Consider the following 25,161-nt stretch of genomic DNA (forward strand, 5'->3'; position numbering starts at 1 on the left):
ACCATCATATAGATTACACAGTCAGTTAAGTCAGTTTTCCCCTTAGCAGCCCACCCATCCTAGTGCCAGTGATTTCTTGTTGCCAGCTACACCTTAAATATTTTATCACCTATTCACTGTCACCACAGTTCTGCACAGTCCACACATGCAAAAACATCTGTTTGTCTAGTGAACACTGCAACAAAAGGTTTTGTCTTGTCTTAGCCAGCAAAGCGACCTGAATGCAGCATTTTATTTTTGACTCAGTTCATGCTCCACATTTTTGTTAAGACTGCAAAAATTGCTTTCCCCAGCATGTCATTTGGATTCATTAAAGATCGCCAGAGCTGCTAAGCCGCTGAGTGTTAGAACACTAGAGATCTCTGAGCCTTTCCTATATTGCTGCAGACCGCGCACTGCACTGCAGTAGAATTGTCGTTTCGAGAAACCAATCCTGAATGTTCATTGGAAAAATTTAGAGCGCCACAAGTAGCTATATTTTAATTTAGTACCAAAGAGTCAAAGTTAACAAAAAGAGCCTTTGTTTTTTAACTAAAATACTGAAATATTCTTTAAAAGAATGCTACCGGGAGAAGGCTTAGTGCACAGGATTTATTGATAGCCTCTTAAATTAAGTTGCTTTGAAGGTCCTTTCTTCAGTGTTTACAAATGTAATATCTGCATAACATTGATGCCTTTTTATGTTCTAGTAACCAGCCTTTTTTAAAGCCCTTCACCCCACCCCCCACCTAAACAGATTTGTGTGAGACTTTTCTTGATGACTAGATTCCAGTAAATTAACTTTTATTCCATTTCTGACTCCCAAAGAAAAAATCTTCCCAATGGACATCTTCCTGACCCACTTCTCCAATAAGTTCCCTTCCCTTTATGAAAAAACAGAATTTCTTAGTGAATAAGTATGATCTACATCATAATTTCTTCTTGCAGTAAAAAAGACAATTCCTCTGATCTACAGCATGTTGCTGAGCTCTTTTGACTTAAGGACATTTACCTTTATACTAATTGCCCCCATTTTAATAGAAAGTACATCATTCTTCATGTACAATTAGTTTAATAGAGCAAATATTAGTTTAAAAATATATTTAATATAAATAAGCCCTTTTTACAGCAGTATTCTGCATTAGTGATTCCAATTAGTGCTGTAACTCTATTGTAAGATGCATCATTTGGGACCATTACAATGGAATACTTCAGTATTTCAGAACAATCATATGAATGAAAAAGGCTATAAGATGCAAAACATACCCAGTTTTGGCGAAATTTGTCCAGTATGTCATAACTACTGCACTGAGCATGACGTCATTTTTGGAGAAGTTGCAGTTGAACAATTCAGTGGGACCAATCATGGGAATGCCAAATACATAAGGAACTTCATCACCGTGCGCTGAATCAGCCCAGCTTGGTTTCATTTCACTTTGGCAGTGGTGATAAAATGCATAGAAATATGTTGGAGAGCCATACTGGGCATGCAGGTCAGCTGTAGCAACAGCTGGGGCAACCCACTGGTGGTCAGTAAACAAAGCTACCAGGGTCTTCCTTCGTGTTTCAGGGTTTTCCTTATCTGCCCAGTCAGTGTACATGAATTTAATGGTCTCCCGGAGTGTATCCTTCCCTTCTGGATAGCCATATAGATTGTCCACAAAATTGGAGACGGAAAAGTCAAAGTCATTTGGGGAAACCCCATCTTCGTTGTCGACAATGCCATCCACAAATTTTAAGCCTTCCCCTTGGTTCACACCTAGCATTATGTCATAGTTAAGGAACTCTCCCTGCTCCATTAGAATCTGAGGGTCATCTGGAATCACATCCCCATCAATCACAGGCCCAAAGGCAATGTGGTACGTGGCTGGAGTGATGGTCTGCTGAATGAGTTCTTTGTAGTTCTTATTCCGAAGGCATTCAACTAAGTCAGTGGTATCCAGCATGTCGCAGCCCACTTTATCTGCCAATATCCGAGTGTATTTGGCAGGCTGGTAGTTCACTGCCCAGCTGGACAGGGCTGTTCCACTCTGTATGATTGCCTTTTGGAACAAACCTGCAGGTGCAAATTGTTTAAATGCAAATGAAATTACATATAAGAAAGCTGCTTTTACTAAGCAAAGAATACTTTGATTGTATGATACTGAAAAGATGCAGATTCCTGTATTTCAGTTCTATTTCCACTGATTTAACTTTTTAAACTTAATTTAATTTAAATTTAACTAATTTCTTCCTTTTCACTGTAGCTTTGAATAAGCTTCTAGTTAAAATCTCCCTGGTTCTTGATGGTCATACATGTAAAACATGAAAGTTTTAGGTTGGCATTTCAAGGACAAAATATATTTTTCACAGTAACCCTACACCGACAACAAAAATACCCCAGTTTTAGCGCAGTGGTAGTTCTTTAACATTTTTAATCTTTTAAGGAGTGCCAGATACAAACAATCATATACTCTTGTGCATTTAAATGACTCACATAAATATGTTCTTCACTCGTTTAAAGGTCAAAGGAAAATTATGCACTCTTTTTTCCCTTTTACAGAATCCAGGCATCATATAATTTGAAAAAAAAAATGTGCTCAGCTAAAATCAGTTTAATAGGCTTGATTTCCAGGATCCTTCTGCACTGACATCATTTTTCATTACCTGCTTACATATATTTTCCTGTTATCATTGACTATTCTGATAAATTAGAATATATTTGCATTTTTCTGAAACGATTTGAAAATACTTGGCGAGATTCACCTGGTGCAACCACAGACCCGGATTTAATGCTGCTGTGTGCCATAGCAAAGCAGTTGGAGAACACCAGTGAATCTTCCCCTTACGTTTTTCTGTTTGCTTGATTGGGTTTTTTTGTTTTGTTTTGTTTTTCTTCCTGGTGGGAACACTGAAGGGTCCTATTTGAGTCTTCAGCCTAAAATGCCTTGTTTTAAAGGATCCCTTTTTACCTTTATTTTACCAAGAGGATCGTTACCTTCTGAATAATGAGATAGTGTTAGCAGACTAACACAGGATGCTCCTGCTCCAGATCCAAAAATAGTAACTCTTTTTGGGTCTCCTCCAAAGGATCCAATATTTTCTTCAATCCATCGTAAAGCCTGGATTTGGTCAAGTAATCCATAATTGCCTTTTGCAGCTTGGTCTCCAGTACTTAGAAAACCTAAAAGGCAAAAGAGACAATTTTAGTTCACCAGCCACAGAATTAGCAATGGGATATTCACATATTCACAACACATATTCCCCTTCTTTTCTCCTTCAATTTATATTTATAAAAGGTCATAGTACTAACTAAATGTCTTCAGTTCAAACATTAAAACCACAGAACATTTCCCCCCTGCTGTAGATGCCATGTGTGATGGCAGAAAAAAATAAAAAAAAAATCTTTTTTTCAGAATAACCCAATATCCAACAAGCAATGCAGGTTGAAGGTTTCACAAATTTGATAAATCTTTATGTGAGTAACATAAAAAAACCCTCATCCAAACGTTCTTATTGTACTGTGCATCTACAACACACAGGAAGAATTAGGATATCAGTTCTTTCACTGAGGACAATGATCCCTTGCACATTCCTTTGGATTCCTTTTGGCATTGCCCAGAATAGTCCAGTACTGAGCAGTTCTGCAATTTATAATAATTGTACAGTACAGAGACAAGTATGTGGCAACAGTTAAAATAAATGAAAAATAAGTAAAACAAAATTGAAAACCCTAAGAAAAATTACACTCAATTCAATTCTACAAAGGATATTTACAAGAAAGATAGCAGGTCAATCCTCAGTCATTCAACCCTGAGCATCCAGACTTCATCTGAACAAATTGGATTCCAAATCCTTCCTTGGAGATTTTATGAAAGTTGTTTTGCTATTTTTTCACACCCTATACCATAATTATTAGATTTTAGAAATAAAGCATGTCATATTTGCTACTTGTCTTGAAACTTAGAATAACATGAACTAAAAAAATAAGGTTATGATTAGTTTTGCATTTCTGAAATTAGCTTATTCAAAACATCACACTAACCCATGCTGAGTGGAACAATTTGGGTTCAAAACTATGCACTATGTCCATATTACCATGGATAGTCATTCATTGCTTTAAAAAAAAAATGCAGAGAGCTTATCCTATCGTGTGACTGGAAATCAGAATTCTAGAATGAACGCTTTAGAACAGCTGAACATTTTCAAATGGACACCATTAATTTAACACTAACTTACATCAATTCAAAACTGTCCTGAGTTTAAAAAAAGAGTAACACATTGCCATTTCTAAGCTAATAATCAGGGCCAGTTCAGACAATGCTGCCAAATGAGGACCACAAACCACTGGAGGCCCATCGCCCAGGGACTGATTGAAATGATGAACATTCACCACTTATGATCCAGAGCCCCCTTGGTGTGAGATAAGAGTTGCTGTCTGCTGATAGAGAGCTCTGTGGAGAAAATTTGAGGCCCCTAGGAAAAAAATAAACACCAGTTTTGGACACATTCCCCATTAGGCTCACCCTGTGGATCTAAAACTCTTGGTCATATGATATGGCAGAGCTGAGGAGGATAAGTAATTCTACTGAATCATGGGCTTTGCAAATATGGCCCATTTGAACTGCTTTGCCAAGGGAGCACAAATATGTTTGTCGTGGCTCTGGCTGTTACTTAATTGTCCAGAAGATACTTCTAAATACACATGGCTAGAATAATAACAAAAACAACAACAAAAGAAATTAGACAAGAAATGGCCGTGTTTAAACTCAGTAGCACTTGTATTTCCATGTCATGGTCTATCGTAAAATTCCCAACTGTGTACAGAAAATCTATGTCAAGATTTAAAAGCAACATCATATAACATACTTGAGAAGAATACATTTCAAAAAAGGGACAAAACTCCACATTTAGGTTATATAATTTTAATTAGGATGTCATAAAGGCTGATAATGCTAAAGCAAGATTAGCTACAATTTAGTGCAATGCACTCTCACCAAAATCACTTTCTGATATTTTATTAGCAATTACTAATAGTATTTAATGCCAACAAGTGCTTTATAAGCACTTGCATTCATCTTGAAACAGTTGCTCTAATTTACTACAAAATGAATCATATTGTCATTGCTAAAAAAGATCCTTTTGTGTTGGCTTATTTATGAAAACTTTAGTCAGGACAGGCATGGTAGTTATTAAAGTAGCACTCTCTTTTCTGTTCCATTTAACACTGAAGAAAGAATCTATTGATCCATAAATGCCAGAACAATTTTTTTCAACACCGATCTAGTTCTTTTTTCACACCCCTTTATTATCTTTTTTTGGGTTTGTCAAGCAAAGAATAAACCTTGCTGGTTTTGTTTCTGCAGTCCATTGCAAAGGCTCTATAATATTCTGTAATTCATAAGCCTTTATTAAATCAGAACTATGACCTCCCTGGGAAAAAGTGACTGTTGTAACCTTTAAAACAGCAAGGTAATTAATATGCAGAGCCCAAACACATTTTAGTTTTCCTAGCAGCATCAAATTAAAGCTGGTTCATCTTTGTGATTTTGAATTCTTTCTAAATGTACTGAAAGGTGACTGAATGAAACTGCCATCAACGAATATCTGATGTTTAACATATAAAGATTTTTTTTTTGTTTCAATAGTTCTCTGCTGATCCTCATTAACTTAAAGAGCAAGGTTTCTTAATTTAAAAACTAATCATAAAGGCAAAACAGCAACCCCCTATGGCACAAAATGAATGAATAAATATGTCTTCTCTTGATGAGGATATATATCCTTCCATGCTTTGAATACCAGATCATAATATTTGCCCAAAGCCATTTTTAGATTCAAGGCAAGGGATTATCTGTTTGTACGGAACTGCATAAACCAGCTCGGTTCCTTCTGTGTGGGCTAGTTTATAGATTTCAGAGGGATAAAGTAAAATGTCACTAAATACTCCTAGATGACTGTGCTTTTGTTTCAAAGATGGGAATTTACAGTGGACTTTCAGGAATCTGGTATATTTTTAAAATGCATTTTGATTTTTTTCCAATTTGCTTTATGACTCTTTTAAAAAGACACTTTATGGGGTTTAGAATACTCTGGGTTGGAATTTTTGATAGGATATGGAGGCTGGAACTTTGCAAGGTTCTCCCATCCCTATTAATGAAACAGATGGTTGGAGTGTCTAAAGCTCAGAATAGTAAACACAGAGCTCCTTTCATTTAAAGGCACAGAAAGAAACCAAACTGTAATATTCAGTTCCTGTTTTCACTACTGTTTTCCCCCCCTCTAAACCATGACTTCATTAAAAATAAAAAAGTCTCCCATATAATTCCAGGATAACGGGAAGAGCACATAAAGACCCATTGTGATTTGTTATACTATGCAAATTGCAACTGCACACAGTATCACATTTCTCAACCTCTTTTTTTAAAAAAAATCCCAACAAATATAAAAACATCTCAATCGTCATTATAGTAAAACTGCCTTAAAATAAGGCTTCTAAATTTATATAAACTAAGTTTTCAGCTGTAATTTCTTTGGATCTGCTATGTTTGTGTGAATGGAAAAAGTTTTTCTTTAACATACCAATGGAGCTGAAATCAAGAAGTAAAATAATATATTATAAGGGGAACAGATTGGGATTTTTCTGCTTCCATAAACTTTTTAAATGAAGGTACTGGGTACTTAGACCCATTCTGTCTGTTTTGCTCCATTTTCTTGGTGCAGTGCAACCATAAAGCCATGTCAAACAGTTCCTTGGGGATTCAGGTAGTTGTACAGATGGCATACATATCTCTGAAATAACCCCTCCCACCCACTATAATTGGGGACATGGCCAAGGCAAAGGAGCTGTGGCTGGGAGTGTTGCTGCCAGAATGACCCCCTTAGGCAGAGGTCCCCAATTTGTGGGGCACGCCCCTCCCACCACCACGCGGGTGCTGAGGAAAGTTGTGGGGGAGAGGCTTGGGCCTGGGCCATCCCCCCCGAGGGGGCAGGAAGGAAGTACCATTCCCTTCTGCACCTGACCCTGGCTCTGGCTCCATGCCTGTGGTCCCATCTGCTGGCCTGGCTGCTGGCCCCGCAGCTGGGGCTCTGCTCCTGGGGCCTTGGCTGCTGGCCCTGTGCTCCGGGTCCAAGCCTCTGCCCCCTTACCCCTGTCCGTATCCCCTGCTCCTGGCCGCAGCCCCAGGGAGTGTGTAGGTGGCTAGGGAGGTGGGGTGGGGGGAGGGCAGACACTACGGGAGGGCATGTAAAAAGTTTGGGGGCTACTTACCTTAGGGTATTGGCAGCTGGTTGCAATTGGGGAAGCCTGCAGGGGTTTTACCACTAATAAAGTTTGCAGATAAACACAAAGATTGGGAGACTAGTAAATAATGATGAGGACAGAGCAATCTGGATCACTTGGGTGAAAGCAAACACTATGTGTTTTAATACAGTCAAATGTAAAACTATATTATATATCTAGGAACAGAGAATTTAGATCATATTTACAGAATGGGAAAATCTATCCAGAGAAGCAGTGACTTTGAAAAAGACTTGGGGGTCATGGCGAATTATCAGCTAAGCATGAGCTTCCAAAGCAAAGCTGTAGTCAAAATGGCTAATGCTATCCTTGGACATAGAAACTGGGGGATTTTAAGTAAGAGAAGGGAGGTTATCTGACACCAGTGCAATTGCTACTGGAATACTGTGCCCAGTTCTAGTGTCCACAATTTAAGAAGGATGTTGATAGATTGGAGAGGCTTCAGAGAAGAGTCATAAGAATAATTAAAGTATTGCAAAACATGCCTTATCATGATAGACTCCAAGAATTCAGTCTATTTAGCTTATCAAAGGAAAGGTTAAGGGTTGACTTGATCACAGTCTATAACTCCATACATGGGGAACAATAATTTGAAAATGGGTTCTTCTAACTAGTGGACAAAGGTATAACAAGATCCAATGGCTAGAAGTTGAAGCTAGAAAAATTCAGACTGAAAACAAGGCACACATTTTTAACTGTGAGGGTAATAAACCATTGGAATAATTTACCAATGGCCATAGTGGAAGGCCGAGGGTGGATTATCAATCACCAGCAATTTTTATCAAGATTAGATGTTTTTTCTAAAAGAGATTTCTAGTTCAAACAGGAATTAATTCAGGGAAGTTCTATGGCTATGTTATACAGAAGATCAGATTAGATGAGTACAGTGATTCCTTTTGGCCTTCAGATCAATGAGATTTCTCTGAGTTGTACCAGGGGCTGAAATGGCTTCTTGCCAGGCTCAGAATCAGATAGCATAAATGACATGTAAAGCCATCTTTGTGGCCCTCTACTCCCAGCTCAGCCTTGTAAAGGGCTGATGCAGTTGAGGATCTGTCCCAATGAGTATACGTAATTCGGTAGATTTCTAAAGGAATATAAAGTCTTTCCCTTGGATGATTTATTGAAATCTCTTCTAGGTTGGTACTGAGCACAAGCTGATAAGGTCTGACAGCTAAAACAATGTTTATGTGAATCGAGTTGGTGATTTCAGTCCTGTTTCCAGTTAATTGAATTAAAACTTCAAGAACCACTGCCACAACAGGTACTCTGATTGGGAGTCTTAGCAGAGAACTGCAGGCCTTCGTAGACACAAAGAGTAAGCGTCTTGTTTCTAGAAGTGGTCTCTCTGGCCCAAGAGAGAGACACAATGGCCGAGCAACAGGCCAGAGCGGAGTCTGTTATAGAGATGTGAATACTCTGTAAATCGGTTGACTTCGCTCCAATTATCCTGGATGTACCCCAGTGTAAATGTGGGGAGGATTTGGCTCAATCTGCGGAAATTTGCACTGCTACTGTTCATTCTGTGTCAGACCTGCAGATAAATAGAGGACTTCCCTTCTCAGGTCTATTAGTCTGTCTGTTCTCATGAGCATTACATTCACTTTATAAAAGTATTTATGAACAATTACAATATATGCATTTTGGGATCAGTAAACCCCCCCTCAGAGGTAATATTGTAGTTCTTGTCCAGCCTCCAGATCACTGTAGCCTCACCCTTACCAAAAAGCCACAATTACTAATATAATTTGCAATTTACATTCATTTAATTCTTAAGTTTACATGTCTCATTCTTTTAAAATCATTCCAGTAACAAAGTATTATGACAACATTCTCTTGCCATTTCCCAAATGATATAACCCAGTATTTTGTCACTTTTGAGGAACCTATTCTTTATCTTCATGTTATGGCCTCAAAGCCAAATCCATATCAAATCAATGTTAAGATTGTCTGAAAGCCCAAATTCCAGCTGTGAATAGCTCTTCAATGCTTTATGCTCTTTATTGTCCTTTATCACCACCCGGAATGATAGACTCCAAACTAAATATTAGTAAGAAACTACAAATTGATGTCCATGTTTATCCCTTTTTGACTGCTTCCTTACTGATCCCTTTTCACAAGTTCCAGCAGTGGCATTGGGCAGCCTAGTATCAACACCTGCTGTGAATGATAGAGAGCAGCAGCCAACTAAAACAAAGACATATGTGACTTAAGTATGAGGCGAAAAAGCTTTCTGCTTCACCCCTGGAAAGCTTTGTCATGACCCCAAGTGGTGATCAAGTAGCGTTTAAAGTGAGGAATAGAACAATGCGAAGAAATTGTTTCACTTAACATCGCTTGCACTGCTTGCATATACACTGTACTATTTTTTTAAAATGTGGGGAATGTGTCCTATTTTCCTTTTTTTCGGCTCAAATATGAACTGCTGTATGTCAATTTCTTCCTCATCTTAAAATCATCCTGTCTGGTACACACAGCCTGCATGATCACAAACATAACCCTTTGAATTTGTGCCAAGGTATAACAGACTTGAAGCTATGAAAAAGATAAGTAGAAGTTAGGGACACCTTCAAATGCAAAGAGTCCTTCTGTTGTGATATCTAGCAGGTGGGGTCCTTTAATAACCCGTCTGGCTTGAAGTGAAATATTTCCCATCCTGATCTGAAGGACAAATGCTTCCACACACCCGATTAGCCTACAGTTTCAGTTCTTTGTTCTAAATGTACAAGATACTGTAAAACCTCCTGCTGCAAGACAAGAATTATGCAGCGTATATAAAAAAGCAGGCATTTTGCCATAGTTTCAAATATCACAGACATTACAAAATAAAATAAAAAAAAAGTCATCTTTCTTAATAAACTGTATTGACTTCCCAGGACTGTAAAACACACACACACCCCCCTTAAAATGTAGAAAAGGGAAAGAGGCAACATTTATTTTCCCAGAAATACAAGAACAATAATTTTCTAAAACTGAACAACAAATTAGTATAGCACATTCAGTAAAGACCACAATTATACTTCTATTTTTACTTATTAAAAATAAAATTTATTGCACAAGATATTTTAATGGGCACTATAAGATCTAGAGATCTTTTAATTATTGAAATAAAATAACACCCTCATCCTTGTTTCTTATTCTCTTCTTGCAGCCTTTTTAAAGCTTAGGTATTACATTCATTACTCAGGAAATGACCTTTCCATAAAGACTAACGTCCAACTTAACAACCCATGCTGAACAGCCAAGACACCATAGTGAGAAATCAATCAGCAGGAAATCTGGAGGATAAACAGGCAGACTAGTGTATTTTAGTCCATTTTCCTCCTCTTCTAGTTGCTGCAGTATTTCTATCATCTTTCTGCTTCCATATTGCTTCTGTCTTTATGCCTCTTTACACCTGCTACACAAACCTGCCTTATCTACTGCAATTTGTTTAGAAAGCAAAATGCTCACAAAAATTAACTTGTGCAAGAGCTGACCAGAAATATGACAAAGACAAAAAATAAATTGCAAGAGTCTATGTTCTATGGCATGCTCTTGCCTTTTTGTTTGCATTTGTGAAATGCGAGAAAAGATTACTTTCTCAAAACAATGAGCAGAAAGCATGCATACAGCAGTGCCTTCAAATTTTCTAATGGGTTTTTTGTGTAAACGTCCCATACACAACTTGAAAATTGTACATGGGTTGGTTCCACCACTGAACTCCAAATCCTATCACAGTGTTCATACATGAAATTAAGTGTTTACTTCAGTATTTTATTCATGCAATTGAGCCTGTGCTTAGCCAAGAGCGCCTGCCGGGGGGTAAGAGGGGAAGGGCCCCGAGATGCCAGTTCTGCGGGGAATCTAGACACTAAACTGCCGCCCCAGTTTAAGGAAGGAGGCAATATTGATGCCTACCTCACAGCCTTTGAAAATGCTTGTGATCTGAACCAGATTGACCCCGCAGGCAGGCTCTGCTGTCTAACCCCCTGCTGGGTCCCAAGGCCATAGAGGCGTTCAGCCAAATGGATGGTATTGAGCAGGAGGATTATGACATGTTCAAACAGTCTTTGCTGCTGAAGTTTGAACTGACCCCTGAGGCATACAGGAAATGATTCTGGGGTGTATGCAAGACCTCAAGCATCACCAACAGGGAGGTTGCCAACCTGCTGGGGGAATATCTCCGCAAGTGGGGAAAGGGCACAGGGGCCATTCCTGACAGACTACTGTGTACTTTTTTTTTTTTTGGGGTGGGGGGGGAGGGGGGATCAGAATGCCCATAGTCAAACTTTTAACATGAAAAGAGTACTGCTGAAAAAAGTAATAGGAAATTTCACCGTGGATGTCCCATGTACACCCTGTTGTGCCACCTGAGCTCTTCCACAGACCTATCATGTGAGTGCATGGTTGCAGGAGAAGTAGTATATTCGGGCCAATGAATCTCAAAGGCACTGAGGAAGTAGGCTTTGCAATGGCTGTGAGTAAGCTGATGCAGAAGGGCTGTTGGGATAGATCATGGTCAATTCTATCTCCATCACCAAAGTGAGATAACCAGGCTTATCCCATCTCTGCAAAGTGCTGTGATATTTATGGAAAAATGTGCTTTATATGGCAAGTGCTAAGTCTTATTATTAATATCCCTATTATTAATATTATTAATATCTTTTTCCAATCCCTGCATAGAGGGCACGGCTGCTATTCTAGTCCATAGGCTGGAGAAGTCGTTATAGAGGGGCTGTGCTTCAACCCCATGATCTTGAGCCTGTGCAACACCTACAGAATCCTCCATACTGAGGCCTTATATTCATTACAAAAAGGTATACTCTGAATATGAGTTATCTAAGGTGTATGCGTGCGGGGGGGGGGGGGGGGGTAAGGACTATGGAATGGGATCCAGTGACATTTTTAACTCATTTTTATAGACGTTTTCTAAATAGCGGGGCAGATCCTTAGCTGGTATAAATTAGTAATGTTCCATTGACACAAACAGAGCTATGCCAAATTACTCCAGCTGAGTATCTGTGGTATTTCCACAATAAAAGCTTTTTAATTCATGCATAAGGAGAGCTTGTACAAAAGATGTTACAACATCCTTGTAAATATGCATCATTCAACTTAATATGCTCTTAGAATAGCAGCAGAAATATAACAAATGTGAGATCAGACTGGCGATAAGAGAGTGCTATAGGTACTATCTAAAGTAGAGCCCTGTGTGTGGCTAGTGTGGAGACCTGAAGTGGGACTGGGATCCTGCGGGTCCTACAGGACCCACTGCCATAATAGGGGGAGCAGGTGGGAGCGGGATTAAAGAATAGTTCCACTCAGGGCTCTAATATAAAGTACTGGAGGCTGGGAGTAGGCTTGGCAACAGATTCTATCACATTTATGCACCTTACCTCCAAAATAGTCCAACTGAGTAAAGTACTAGTCCTTGTGACTAAAGGTGGCAGAGTCCTACCTTTGGATAGAAGAGTACACAACAATTTAAAATTCATATGCACATTGGCCAATCCATTGTCGTTTTTGCCTACTATATACCAAATACTCTGAGATTACACATCATTACACCCCCTTTGTACAGTCCTAGGTTAAATCTGTCAGATATGATCAATATCACAGAAGAAGCAACAAGAATGATCACTGTACCTTGTGTTATAAATTCCCTGATGAAAAAACAAGCTAAAATCCATCAGCTGTAAGTGTCATTGACAGGAAATAAAGAAATTGTATTTTGTAGATACCTAGTCTATTCAATCCACCCATATTTTTAAAGCATCCATCAAGGTATCCGTGGGCTGGGAACATTCAATGAATGGAGAGTGCACTTTGACCGCAATGACCTCTGCCATCAGTAGCACTATGGCTTAGAACTCCATTTCAAAAGCATTTGGTCTCCCATAGAAGTAAATTATGAATTGCTCATTTTACATTTAGTGGAATGTGTTTAATTGTTACAGGACAACAATTGGAGTGAATGTGTGGTGAGAACCTTTTGAAACCTGTAAGCCTAAAGCTAAATTCATAAGTCACTGATTTGCAAGATAATGACCAAACCAGAAGGGAAGAAGAGAGCATCCTTAGAAGGCTACCATTAATAGATTAATAACCAAGTATTAAGGAGGGCAGCACATTTATTGTGAATGCAGAATAGTCCTGTTTATCTCTGATTTCCCAAAAATATAAAAGGTTAACCTGCAAGACACAAATGGCAACCAGTTGTAGAGACAGTGAGTGGATTTTAACTCTAATTATTAGCTTCAAGGAGAGTGGAATCTTTTGAATAAAAATATTATTGAAGATTATTCATATTGCCAGATGACATTTTTTTTTCTTATGAAAAGCACCATAAGTGGCCGAGCAAAGGCAATATTATTACATTAATGTACAGTCACCACTTACCACATATTTAAAGTGAGGACTGAAATGGGTAATAAAGCCCCAGCTTGACTCATTGATGAGGAACTGAGGAGGAGACTGTCTAGGTAGAAATGAGCATCAGTACTATCTAGCCTGCAAATGACTGCTCACTGGTTTGATAGTGTCTTTAATGAAAATCCTGGGAGTGAAAAATAAAGTTAAAAGGAGGGACTGTTACTAATTATCCTCTTTACACTACATACTCCAAGATTTCTTGTGAAAATGATTGATGGGAATAGTATACATGTATCTCTAGAAATTTCTTGCAGTTGTAGTAGATGGTTTCTAATCTTGTATCTTAATCCATTGCTTTTTTAGTACCCGACACCTTCATTTGGAAAGCAATGCATACAGGCAGGATTCTGCAAACTCGCTCTGTGTCAGGGAAGGTTTGCACTTCTCTCTTGGTGCAAAGCTGACCTAAAGGCAGTGTACCTATCCTGCAGAGGATCACCCACCCAACAGGGGGATCACCTGAGTGTAGGAGGATTACTAGATGGTAGAGAACTAGCACAGGGCTCTTATGCTGTTCTGCCATCATATCAGGGAAAAGGAACATGGCTGGAGAAAAATGGATATGCCAGGGACACTCCTCCTATGCCACACCAATTCTGGGCTGCATCTTTGCCCATTATAAATATTTCAGTCCAGCATAAGTTAGAATAGCCCTAACACTGCTTAATATTAATGGCGGTGGGGAGGGAGCAGGGATGGCCACACAGAAAACAGTATTACCAATCTCCCTATAGAAGGTGCAGATTATTTGGCCTGGGGAAAGTAGCCCTAGTGATCCTCAACTGCCATAAAACCTCCTTAGAAACACAAGAAATTACAGCAGCCAGGGAGCTGCCCTGGCATCAGTATCCCATGCTTGGGGAGCTCAAAGGAAGGTTAAAATCATGTCTGCAACCTCCCAACCGGAGCAGCAATGAGTGTTCCTCAGAAGCAGCTGTATTTCTGGCCTTTACATTTACATTCTTCTTGTGTGTATCCATCACGCTCAGGGTAAAACTGTGTATGTGTTTGGTACAAGGGAATGCAGCAAGACTAAACCAGTAATTAAGAAACAGAGGACCAACTAAAATTACATAGGCAACATATCACATAAGAAATCTCATTAGAAGTAATTGATTTCTATTTGTTTAGTTTAAGTGGACTGTTTGTGAAGGTAAATGACTTTCAGATGCTAAGGATGAGTACAAGAGGAGGCAGCAGCTAATGAAATACAGTGAAAACTTTTCCTAATAGCCACCATGGGGCTACTTTTTTCACGCCATTATAAAAAGTGGGCACACACCACACTGGGACTTCAGATGGAAGAATTCTCATGAGGACTGAAATTTTAATGAGCCTTTGGAGGGGGCTGCAATTATCAGGAGACCATTAGCAAGTGTTCCGCCATAGTTCACTCGTCATCTGCTCCATGGAGCTATGTTACCATCTTACTCTTTATAGAGCCATTCTCAGTTATAAGAAGACGTATTAAATAAAACATTGGCAGGCTGCCTCTCTTGTATCTCATAGTGCTGTGCTGTTCTCCAGTTATGAAGTCCATAGTTTTGTCCTACCAAACTGTACATAGCATTTAGACAGCTTAGCTCGGGGTGGGCAAACTTTTTGGCCTGAGGGCCACATCTGGGAATAGAAAGTGTAGAGTGGGCCATGAATGCTCACAAAATTGGGGTTGGAGTATGGGAGAGAGTGAAGGCTCTGTTTGGGGGTGCGGGCTTCAGGGTGGGGCCAGAAATGAGGAGTTCAGGGTGTGGGAGGGGGCTCTGGGCTGAAGATGAGGAGTTTGGGGTGTAGGAGGGTGCTCTGGGCTGGGACTGAGGAGTTTGGCGGGTGGGAGGGGGCTCGGGGCTCAGGCAGGGGGTTGGGGCATGGGGAGAGGCTCAGAGGTGCAGGCTCCAGGCGGCGCTTACTTCAAGCGGCTCCTGGAAGCAGCAGCATGTCCCCCCTCCAGTTCCTATGTGGAGGCGCGGCCAGGTGGCTCTGCACACTGCCCCGTCTGCAGGTCCCGCCCCTGCAGCTCCCATTGGAGCACTGGAGGGGGCCATTGGAGTGGGGTCATTGGAGAGTGTAGGAGCAGGAGGGGGGCCATGCCGCTGCTTCCAGGAGCTGCTTGGAGAGGCCCCCACCCCTACTCCCTGGATGGAGTGCCATAGCAGGGCAAGCCCTAGACCCCGCTCCCCAGCAGGAGCTTGAGGGCCGGCTTAAAATGTCTGGTGGGCCAGATCCGGCCCACAGGCTGTACTTTGCCCACCGCGGCTTAGATTTTAAATTTTGAACTGAAATATGCTGTTAGGACAAACACACATTTTTACGTGAGAAAAATAAAATACTAGTGACCTAACTTGTGTCTTAAATTCCTTCCAAATCAAAATGTTGCACCTTTACTGATGCATTTAAGGCATGCAAATAAGTGAATCATAGTGCTAGAATAGATAATAAAACCTAACTGTTACATAGCACTTTTCCCATCGGTATATCTCAAAGCACTTCACAAGCTTCAAATGTATTTATTCCAATGCCCCTGTGAGGTAGGAAAGTATTATCTCAATTTTACTGATGGAAAACTGAGGCAAAGAGAGGCTAAGTGAAATGCCTAGAAAATCTGTGGTAAAGTAGGGAATTGAACACATGTTTCTCGAATCTTGTGTTAGTGTCCTAACTACTAGGTCATCCCTACTCTGTTAGGGACTCAGGGAAAAAAAAAACTATTTGCAATAGAAGACAAATTTGAGATTTTTAAGGAAGCCAAATTGTATGAAATCAACCAACTACATCACTGTCCAGGTGGAATTATTCTTATTTAAAGTTATGTTTCAGTGTACTTAAGTTAAGGCACAGAGAGAATACAAATGCATTGATATCTAAAGCACCTGAGACCCTTAATAGGGGCTGCATTTCAACCATTAGCTTGTGTAACAGACAAGTAAGCTTTGTTCAGTTACCAATAAAGAGCTCAGACCTCCCCCTCTGTATCTCCCACAGACCGTGCTGTTATTCTACCAGCTTTTTTCCCCACACAGAGAAAAATAAATTACATAACTGTAATGCAGTAACTCTACCCTGGCAAATGCACCAGACATTATTCAATCAACAACACTTGAAAACCAGAAGCTATTCATTACTGCCAGTTAATCTGTGATGAGAGAAGGTGCCAGAGTTAGACCCAATTCTTTTAGGAAGGTGTTATTATGTTTATCATATTTGGTTGGCATGAAGCCTGGCCTGGCGGATCATTGGCATTCATGGAGAAAGGGTCAACTGGCTATGGGTCAGTTCTAGACATTGACTTCAACACTGATTTTGAACACTGCTGGGAGGGGCTGAGGGATGCCCGCTGTCGATAGGTAAGTATTTAGAAAACAAACAACTAGTACCAATGTTACAGAATAAAAAGCAAGAAAAACTTGGCATACTCTTAATATAAATGGTGCACTATTACTCTATCTTCCACTGTAGTTTTAGTCCCAACAGTTTATGCCACATTGTCTGTTTTAAGACTAACAGTCAGAAACCTTGTCAAAAAAGGTGTACAAACAGGGGCAGTAGAATTTACAAACATTAATATTTTAAGATAAAAGAAAGATGTAAAATGTAATAAACCATGCTATGCAAATAATAATAAACCTGTAAAAAGTCTGACTTATTAGCATTACATATAGGTTTAACTAAGGACTGCTTTGCCCGGCTTACTGTGGGGCTTTAGATCATTTGTGACTCCAGATGGAAGTTTTATTATAATGAATAAAGGTTAAACTTACTGTACTGCTTTAATCTTAATGTGGTGGCAATAAAATGTTAATCAACTGCTCAAAAAATGTATTGAACAAATGCTGACTATCTAATGACCTTATACATATTTGTTTGCAATTAGATAATTTTGTGATGGAGACTGTTTCATCCTATCAACAAAATGCACTGTAAAACATCAACACAACAGGGTCACAACTACAACTGGGGCTTGCTGAATGCTTCCCTAGCAACAACATATAGGCTCCATCCTGTTAGCTGATGGCATGGTTGGACCTCTGCGCCTGTCCAGAGTCAGCTACAGGAGGAGGGAATAAGGTGGCTACTATAACAGGGACCATACTTTCCAAATAGCTCAGCATCCACAAGTAGGTCAGAATAGGAGGTATCAGGTAGTGAGATCATCTGAAAATCTGGATGTTTATTTAGATGCCTAATTGGGAGCCATATCTTTTTGAAAAAACTGGCCCCAGTTGTGGATGAGCACTTTAAGATCTACCCTGAGCGCCTTTGAAAATTCGAGTCTAAGTGAATATCTGACTTTTTAAAATGTTATCATGCTAAATTACTGTACAAGTATCAATGAATGTATGTCTGCTCTTATTTAATAATGACCGTCAAAAGAGATTCAGTTTCTCTGGTCATTATGACTTTCCCAGACAAATCACTAATTGGTGATTTTTTTTTATTACAGAATGCTGTTTGAAGTCCATGTGATACACCTTATCTTCACAGAATGCTTCCCCCACCTTGTATTTCACATGTGTAATGCCAACAGACTCTGGTTGTTGTTGACTGGGATCAAACTTGGAACCTCTGGGACTTATCGCATGTGCCTCTATTCCATGAGCTAAAAGACTCATCTCATTTAGGCAAGGCTGTAGCAGGCTCTAGGTGGTCTAGCTACCACTAGAAGGGGCCAGATGCCACACCAAGCAAGCACCAGTAAAAGAGTTCAAATCCTGGGACAAGATCAATAGTATTGGTATGCCAGTGGTGTTCCAGGAACTGAAAGAGTTCTAGTTCTTTAGCACTAAAGATATTTCCCTCTTTGGACACCATTAGAAGTCCTATTCATCACTAGTGGAAAAGAAATAAAGCAAGTTGAAATATTATCCAATAAAATGGAAACAACCATCAGGCTGAGAGTGTGAACATTCATGGTTCATTTTAAAATTTAAGGGAAAAAAAAACAATAGACTTCTATGGTTACTTTTCAGAGGACAGCACAGAAAAAAGCTTAATATGTAACTTGTTTCATCAGACACCTGTTGTACTGAAAGCTCTGTATTCCAATGCATTACAGTCTAGTCTTCTGATATTGCCTTTGTGAAATGAAAACCCACTTGACCGTACAGTATGATTTTCTGGGCAACACTGCTCTATTGATAATATCTGACTAGATTCTCTAATGTCCTAGATGCACTCCTAAATGCCTGCCTCATTGATGGGGCACTAAGGAGGAGACTGTCTAGGTAGAAATGAACATCAATACTATCTAGCCTGCAAATGACTGCTCACTGGTTTGACAGTGTCTTTAATGAAAATCCTGGGAGTGAAAAATAAAGTTAAAAGGAGAGACTGTTAATTATTATCCTCTTTATACTACATACTCCAAAAATTTCTTGTGAAAATGATTGATGGGAATAGTATACACGAATCTCTAGGGAAGGCACTGCACAGATTTCTTGCAGTTGTCGTAAATGGTTTCTAATCTTGTATCTTAACCCACTGTTTTTTTAGTACTGGACACACTCCTACAAAGTTTTTTCTTGAACACACCCAGACTGTAAGACATATGTTACAGTTGGGACCTCCATTACGCAGTGATTTTTGTTGATGTAGCCCAGTTCTGTTCTAATTAAAGGGCTAAATAGGGTGCTCTGGAGTCAATGAAGGAAACAGAAGATATCACAAAAGATAGCCTTATTTCAGTCAAAATTCCAATGGCATTAATTGTTTTAAGTGGTCCTGGAAAGAAATTAGATATATTCTACCCTTCTAGTTCTTGTGTTTCTGTTCCTTTTGGACATGTCCCATGTTGCGATCAAGCCCCCCTTATGTGTAACCCAAGTTAATTGGCACACAAGACTGCAAACTGTATCATGCATATGAGTTTTATCATCAAGCTGGTCACATAGGGTTAACTTATTATTCAAATGGTCCCCACCAGTCAGATAGGACAAAGGGAAACGGCAGCAAATTTGGATGGACTTTTGCTGCTGAAACAGAAATCAGACTAGAATAAAGGCACCAAGGTTGTTGAATTAATTGAGCCCAATTTTAGGGTCTGGTTGATCTGTGCTCAGAGCAGGATCTGGCAGGGGAGTGAGGAGGGGTTAGGTGCCATTATCCCAACTTTACACCCCCTGCTCTCTGATTTGGGGTTAAGTGGGGCTAGTTAGATAATGATAACACTTATAGAAGATTTGGGATTGCTTTTGCCCAGCTGCAACAGCCTCAAAGGGCCATTCTGGCAGTTGAGGCTTGCCAGAGTGCAGCAACACTCCAACCATGTCCCCTTTCCCCAACTAAACTGGGTGACTAGGCTAACTAATGTATCCAACAAAACAGCTGGAGTGGGGGCCAGAATCTAACCCAGGGTGTTGTAATTTTGTCTTTGTTTCCACCTGCTGTCAGAAAAAATCAAATGTAGCAACCTGAACTTATTCAGGTTTCAGAGTAACAGCCGTGTTAGTCTGTATTCGCAAAAAGAACAGGAGGACTTGTGGCACCTTAGAGACTAACCAATTTATTTGAGCATAAGCTTTTGTGAGCTACAGCTCACTTCATCGGATGCATACTGTGGAAAGTATAGAAGATCTTTTTATACACACAAAGCATGAAAAAATGGATGTTTACCACTACAAAAGGTTTTCTCTCCCCCCACCCCACTCTCCTGCTGGTAATAGCTTATCTAAAGTGATCACTCTCCTTACAATGTGTATGATAATCAAGGTGGGCCATTTCCAGCACAACTTATTCGGTAATGTTGCAGCAATTGCAATTATACATTTCTATAAACCTTTTTAATAGATTAAAAATACTGATTTTATTTATTTGCTTTCTGCTATTCATAGAAAAAAATCCTCTCTGTACGTTGATTTTTTAAGGTGCTTCTGACAAAAGTATCGGTTCTAGGTCTTTTGCACATGTAGCCTACAGACAATATTAAAATAGATTGTCTCAGATTAGTTTTGCACATCACGAATCCCCTGTGAGAAATAAATGGATTTAAGTGATGTGCTTCAGCTTTCACAGTTCTGCAGGCCTGGTAACGAAGTGATCCAAATCAATTCTCCTGCACATTCACACATGAAATATTTTGAGTCAGTATTTCTAAGGAGGAATTTGAAATGACTGTAGAATTACTTTTTTTCCATAATTATGTTTTCTAAAAAAATAATAAAAATAAAATAAACCTCTTAATGGCTTATGTCACACAAATGAGTTCAGCTTGATCCTCAATATCTGGAAATATATTGTTTCACTACTGTGTGACCGAGACATATGACAAACTATAATGTATATGTCAAGCTACAATGTTTACCATCTCCTAAAGAACTTGTTATGAGTCATGTTTTTAACTCAATCTTTCATTTGCTTTTATGAGAACAAAACATTACCTTGAAAATATATGTTGCAGTTAATCATCAAATTGTGACTTTTGTTTTAACACCACAGTTCATGGGATCTTAATGAGGACAGGAACTGGTGTAAGGTGGTGATGACCAGCCTACACTTCCTATATTACTATAGATGTTTCAATCTTCCTGCTATCTTGCCCCAGAATTAACCAACATCTGGTGCATTAAAGGAAGTACAAATTCTCATAATGTACCCACCAATTTTGCAATTCTAATTCTTGAACCAAATTTCCTGATGAGAGATTAAATCACTACATCCAATTAGCCCTATTTTAAAACTCATTATAATTTTCATGGAATCATAGAAAGAAATTAGAGATGGAAAAATACGTATTAGGTCAGCTAGACCATTCCACCTGCCTGCTCAGGACTATTCCCTACTATATTTATTTTCTAGGGAATAGTCACTATTTTGAATTTCTATTTGTTTCTCCAGTCCTTCTCTTTCAAGTTTTTGCCCTTATTAAAGCTACAAGAACAGAGGAGACAAAGTTAAAAGTTAAAAATATGTTACAGGGACATATATCTAAAATGTAAACATTACCAGCAGCCCAGGTTATGTTGAGTTTGTAGTGGGATATCAAGTCAAATTTCTTTTCTCAAGTGTGATATAGTGGCTTCCTAACAGAATTATCCTGGGGTCTATGGAGGAACTGAATCTTAAAATGGACATAGTTAATACAATCGCAAAATTTAGAGAAGGAAATGGCTAATAGATTATTTAATCCGTTCCTTCTGGCAATGTAGGATTTTTCCCACCAATGTGTTAAATGGTTTGGCCAGACCAGTTTTAAATAACAGAAGTAATGTGGCTACTATCACTTCCCTACTTTAACACTTACACAGAATTTTTTGAGGATAAAATTAGCAATGTTTGTAAAATTCTTGAAAAGGTAAAACACTATATATATACTATTGCTAATTATTACAATTATTCCCTACAGAATAGAATTCAGCTAAAAAAAATACCTTTCCTGATATTGTCCCTAAATTTTCTCACCCTTTCTCTTAGTATCACGCCATTCGGCTATCTTATTAACTCTTGTGATGGCAGTGAGCTAGATAAACACTCCAATAAAGAATTTTGCCTAGAGAAAGCCTGAATCAAAACTCCTGCTGCTAAGTACCTTCAAATATTGGATGGGCAAATTTGAATCTGGATTCATATTCATTTTCTGGAGATCCCGTGTGACTCTTCAAGTCCACAGTCAGTGTTGCTAAATGCTGTGTGGGGCTTCCACACTTTTGAGCTCTTTAGGGAACACACTGGATAGTTCCTTCCTCCCATTGCTTCCTTAGGAAGGTTGGCAAATTGGTCCACAAGGTCCATAATCCCGTAGGGCTTTAAGGGGTGGAAGTACCTGGCCTGGCACAATTACATACATACAGAGCAATAAGAAGTAGTATAATGGGATCTCCACTGCTATTGCTATCCACTGGAACTACAGACTCCAGAAGCACATGCACAATTAGGAAAATTTACAAGGACATCAGGGTTTGTAATTCCTATGAGTGGTGCTAATAGCAAGAAGGAGACTCTACTTTTCTCACTGCCCTGCATGTGTATTGGGGGAAAAACCAAGGTAACTGCTGCCATAACCCCATTAGATTTCACCCATCAGCACCCTCCAACCCTATTGAAGCAGTGTGTGTGTGGTGTTGGGGCATGAATGGCAAACTGTTTCTCCTTGAAGAGTTTAGGAGATGGGTCGGAGTGAGTGGGCCTGCTCTTAGAAAATAGTAAAGCCTAGCTGGGACCCTAGAAAGAAGTTTGCTGGCAGGGGTAGGAAAAATGTGGGCACAGGCAGTAATATCACAAACAGCAATTCTCACAACAATTTTGATCCAAATTTGCATCACTATTTGTGTTCATATAATGGATTTCAAACATCGCAGAATCTGCCCAGCTCTAATTTTGATATAGTTTTAATCAACAGATCGAGCTCTTGATGTTTCCACACTGGAGATATTAGCAGGAAAAGCAAGGCTAGAACCTTGACTAATTTCCACACCGAAAGATCTTCAAGATGCTCTTTTCTGATGTTCAGTCAGACCCACTATAAAATCAGCAAGGATATCACGCCCTAAATCTTCAGAAGCCTGCAAAACAATTCCAAGGAGAATATCATAATTATCACCCTACAGTACCTGCCATAAATGATAAAGGAAGAATTCTATCTTCAGAAAGAAATCTTATATAAAGGCACTGCATTTCATTTTTTCCACTTAGACTCTGGCTTGGTTAGTCAGGCAGGACAGAGAAAGTTCGGTCTGTTGAAGTGATTCTTTATACATAAAAATGTCCCAAGAAAACCTGCTTTACCTAGCTAAGATCACACTGGATTATAATAACAAAAATATACGTTTTCTGAGATTCTTCCTTTGCCTTCAGGCTTCTTAGAAAACTGAAAGGTAAAGGTTGAAAATTCTGAAAATGGATGTGGGAGATGCTTACAGCTAGTTATGTTAGGTAATAGTTCAGCCACAATTGCTTCTGGTTTTACATTTTTGTACATTAAACAGTATTGAAATGAAATATATTTTTATTGGTGACATTGATTATATTGATTTTTATTGATTAATGTACACACTTCCATTGATCATTGTATAGTACTTGTTAGTTTCACTTAGATACAATGTATATATACATGAATTATTATTTTTGTTGTGCTTGAGGGGTATTGGGTACATTTGGAGTAAAATGCTTACACTAGATTGTTGGTACTTTATGAAAATTCTGAAAATCAGTCATATTGCTGAGTAATCTTACTTAAAGTATTAACAAATATTGGACAGCAAAATGTTTATCGGAGGGGAGGGGGCACTAGACTTTTTTGTGAGAATAGGTATGAATATTCACTATTGAAATGTATGGCAGCCAAAATCAGGAAGCAGAAACTATACCATATGACTTAAGTCACCAGTCATAGGCCGTGATTCAGGAAAGCATTTAATCACAGGCTTAATTTTAAACGTGTTCATGTCCCATTCAACTGTTATGCCTTAAGTGCTTTCCTATACAGGAGCCACATAAAGCAAATACAAATAACAAGATGAAATTCATTCTTGTTTGCAGAATCAGCACAAAGCCTATCAACCACTTAAGTATACTTAACTACTTTGGGTGCTTAAGTGGGACATAAGCCGTTCATAGGTTTTCTGCTGGTTCTATACCTGGAGTGAATTTCACCCATAATGAATACTCAAATCACTGATCAGAGCAAATAGTTTATTGGAACATACTCAGAGACCATTAATCAAATTATGAACACATTTATAAATAGTGAAGTGGATTTTTAGAAACTGTGCAAACTAAATAAGGAGTTGACAACTTTTCAACACTGGTCATCATTAACCATCTACTCCTCCCACACATATAAGTGTATTTTTGTATAGAAAGCAGAAGTCTTCTATAAGTGGGAGTCTGTAATGTGAAGATTCACTGGAAGTTTTGGCTATCTATACGTTTTCTTTAAAAAATATTTTGAATATTTCCAAATGTTGTTTGAAATGCTTGTTCATTTTGTATTAATATATTATTTCCTAAAAATAGTACTCTCTTTAGGGCAACAGCACTACTGGAAGTCTGAAGACCCAGGGTTCACACACTACAGCTTTTGTTTTGATTCTGGGTATTGATTTTCGTGAAAAGCTTTAAGAAGAATATGTTAAACAGCCCCCCCAACCTGAAGCAAATACTCACCAGCAACCACACACCACACAACAAAACCACTAACCCAGGAACCTATCCTTGCAACAAAGCCCATTGCCAACTATGTCCACATATCTATTCACGGGACACCATCACAGGGCCTAATCACATCAGCCACACTATCAGAGGCTTGTTCACCTGCACATCTACCAGTGTGATATATGCCATCATGTGCCAGCAATGGCCCTCTGCCATGTACATTGGCCAAATTGGACAGTCTCTACGTAAAAGAATAAATGGACACAAATCAGATGTCAAGAACTATAACATTCAAAAACCAGTCGGAGAACACTTCAATCTCTCTGGTCACTCGATTACAGACCTAAAAGTGGCAAGTCTTCAACAAAACAACTTCAACAACAGACTCCAATGAGAGACTGCTGAATTGG

The 25,161-nt window shown here is 39.1% G+C and overlaps 1 protein-coding gene across 6 annotated transcripts in view; it reads right to left on the reverse strand.

Annotated features, from left to right (window-relative positions):
* NLGN4X (neuroligin 4 X-linked) overlaps positions 1–25,161 on the reverse strand; it is a 251,139-nt gene that overhangs the window by 12,851 nt on the left and 213,127 nt on the right. For all 6 annotated transcript variants that reach the window (XM_073354245.2, XM_073354294.2, XM_073354254.2 and 3 more), the window contains 2 exons: positions 2,957–3,142; positions 1,246–2,035 (listed from right to left, as the gene is read on the reverse strand). In XM_073354245.2, coding sequence (XP_073210346.1) covers positions 1,246–2,035; positions 2,957–3,142 — 976 coding nt within the window. The remainder of the gene's footprint in view (positions 1–1,245; positions 2,036–2,956; positions 3,143–25,161) is intronic.

Source organism: Lepidochelys kempii, chromosome 1, assembly GCF_965140285.1.
Source record: "Lepidochelys kempii isolate rLepKem1 chromosome 1, rLepKem1.hap1, whole genome shotgun sequence".
NCBI classification, from domain to species: Eukaryota; Metazoa; Chordata; order Testudines; family Cheloniidae; genus Lepidochelys; species Lepidochelys kempii.